Below are 2,148 nucleotides of genomic sequence, written 5' to 3'. Positions count from 1 at the left end.
CCGGGTGCTCCTTTTCTGTTGCAGCTTGGAGCGGGTCAGGAATGCCAGACAACAACTTCATAGAAGCTGGAACTGACTTCGTTTATTTCGCGTTACGTATCACAATATATAGCAATTCGCACAGCTACATCTCGGTAGAGCATCAGTAACTGGTTACAAGCATTAACGTGCTAACATATCATAGGTTGCTAAGCCGTATCCAAGCGCCTAACCGCAATGGCCACACTGACATCTCAAGACAGCTGTACTTCCTCAAAGTTGTCTTTTATAATGAGCAACTTTCTCATTTCCCGCCAACTTAGCCCAGTCAAGGACTGGTCAAGAACACCCCCATGTCCCTGTCCTCCACATTTCCCCCTTTTTCTTTAGATTAAATGTCCCCGAGAAGCAAGCCAACCTTGAGGTGTCAGATTCGGATTACGTGAAAAGGCTGTTAACAAGCGTGATATCAAAGCGCGCAAACAGGTCCAAGCGATCATTAAACCAACTACAAGCAACAGTCCCCATAGTAACAACATTAATAGCGATTTCACCAGCGATTTCATCCCTCCCCCGATTCCAAATAAGTCAGTTAACCCATCGAGTCCGAAAAACCCAACATCTTTTGTTACTTTCTCCGTATGTTTGATCAAGTCGTGGAGTTGTCGATGTATAGCTGCTGAGTGATCTTGCAGGTCCATGCAGCACATTCCGTCGAAGTCCTGACACCCATGCCCGTGAGCAAGAAGCAGGAAATCAATAGCGGCACGGTTTTGCAGTACAGCGTGTTGTACCTGGGTTAAATCATCTGACAATTCACTAAGCACAATACTGGTTGCGTTTGCCTGCTTAACTGCCCAGCATGCAAGACGTTCAATATTCCTGTGAGCTCGGGCAGCTGACACTCCCGGCACAAAAAAGGAGGCAAAAATTATTTCCCAATCATTCCATAAACTAACATCATCATTGCAATCACTACCTACAGTAACCTTTGTACTCCTTCGTCGCCTAACTGCTATTTTCCGGCTCCCAGGAGGCTCGTGTGGCCATATCATACTAAGGCGACCGATTGTGCAAGGTCCTCCCATAGGCTGGGCTGGAATGCCAGCCCAGGCTCGATTTCCGCATATAAGAAAATATCCGGGAGGAAGTTTACGAGGCAGGGCATTACCTTTAACCTCAGGGACGGACCCGGCACACCAGTTTTCCCAACTTAAACTATTGCCAATCGGATTTACGGGGGTGGTATTATTAGATAAACGCATTGGCCAAGGCAGTGGCACTGCCTCGGCGCTGGTATCTAAGAAAGCACAAGCAGTAGCATTAAGAGAATCTAGCAATTCTAACTCCTGTGGCGGGTTATCCAGATCCTGCTGGCCGTTAACCCACCGCTCGAACTGCGACATCACGACAGACATATTCTTATAGTCACACCATTTGCTATTTGCATTCTTACAATTGTCATCATAGTGAGCCGCAAAAACCGCAGCTTCACTGTCATCAAGTGGGACCCCTACCAGACAGGTCACAAAAGGTGTGCTGGGTGTCGCTAAGCTAGCACAAAATTGTGTAGTATTTAGCTCTCTGGCTAATGTTACCCATATATTTTGCCGAGGGTCGAACAGCCGTGGGTGGAGTACCGAAGCCTCCCACTCGCAGACACTAAGGCCCGCGAGAATCAGTACCAGAAATGTTTTCATCTTGCGTGGATGGCGTTGGCCCCTCCGCTACCTTCGTCCACCTGCTGGGCACCCACAGGGGACCAAAGGGCTCGTTCACACCCTGTTTAACATTTACAAAAGACGGCCCCTTCTTTTCCTCTGGTAAGGACATAAACGCTGATAAGGCGGTCTGTGTCACGAGCCTCAAAAAAATAGGAGGATACTGCATCTGCACCCCCACATCCGCGAAGTTTCCCTGTCCTATGACCGTTTCGGGCCGTAAATTAAACAATGGGTCATCCTGCCCCCGCGGCACAGCGCATTCACGTGCCGCGTGAGCTGCCCACTGTCTTTCCCATAACAGTAACTGACCCGGTGTCAAAATTAATTTTGCGATTTGTTGACAATCACTAGGAAGAAGCATATCGCTGTTAAAAATGTAGGATAGCATTTGTCTGGAGGGCTCGCCTTTGATCCCCCAACGCACGACCGTATCCCTTAATTGGCT

At 48.3% G+C, this 2,148-nt stretch overlaps 1 protein-coding gene across 1 annotated transcript; it reads right to left on the bottom strand.

The window, feature by feature from the left end:
* Nucleotides 1-365: 365 nt before the first annotated feature.
* Nucleotides 366-1,385, bottom strand: LOC148593196 (uncharacterized). Its single transcript, XM_088531768.1, has one exon. It carries the CDS (start codon nucleotides 1,383-1,385, stop codon nucleotides 366-368), a length of 1,020 nt encoding a protein of 339 aa, XP_088387894.1.
* Nucleotides 1,386-2,148: the final 763 nt, after the last annotated feature.

This window comes from Tinamus guttatus, unplaced genomic scaffold (assembly GCF_059628265.1).
Source record: "Tinamus guttatus ecotype Peru unplaced genomic scaffold, ASM5962826v1 Tinamus_guttatus_pri_ptg000432l, whole genome shotgun sequence".
Lineage (NCBI taxonomy): Eukaryota > Metazoa > Chordata > Aves > Tinamiformes > Tinamidae > Tinamus > Tinamus guttatus.
The sequence above is the reverse complement of the archived record's forward strand: the minus strand, read 5'-3'. Positions and strand labels throughout refer to the sequence as shown.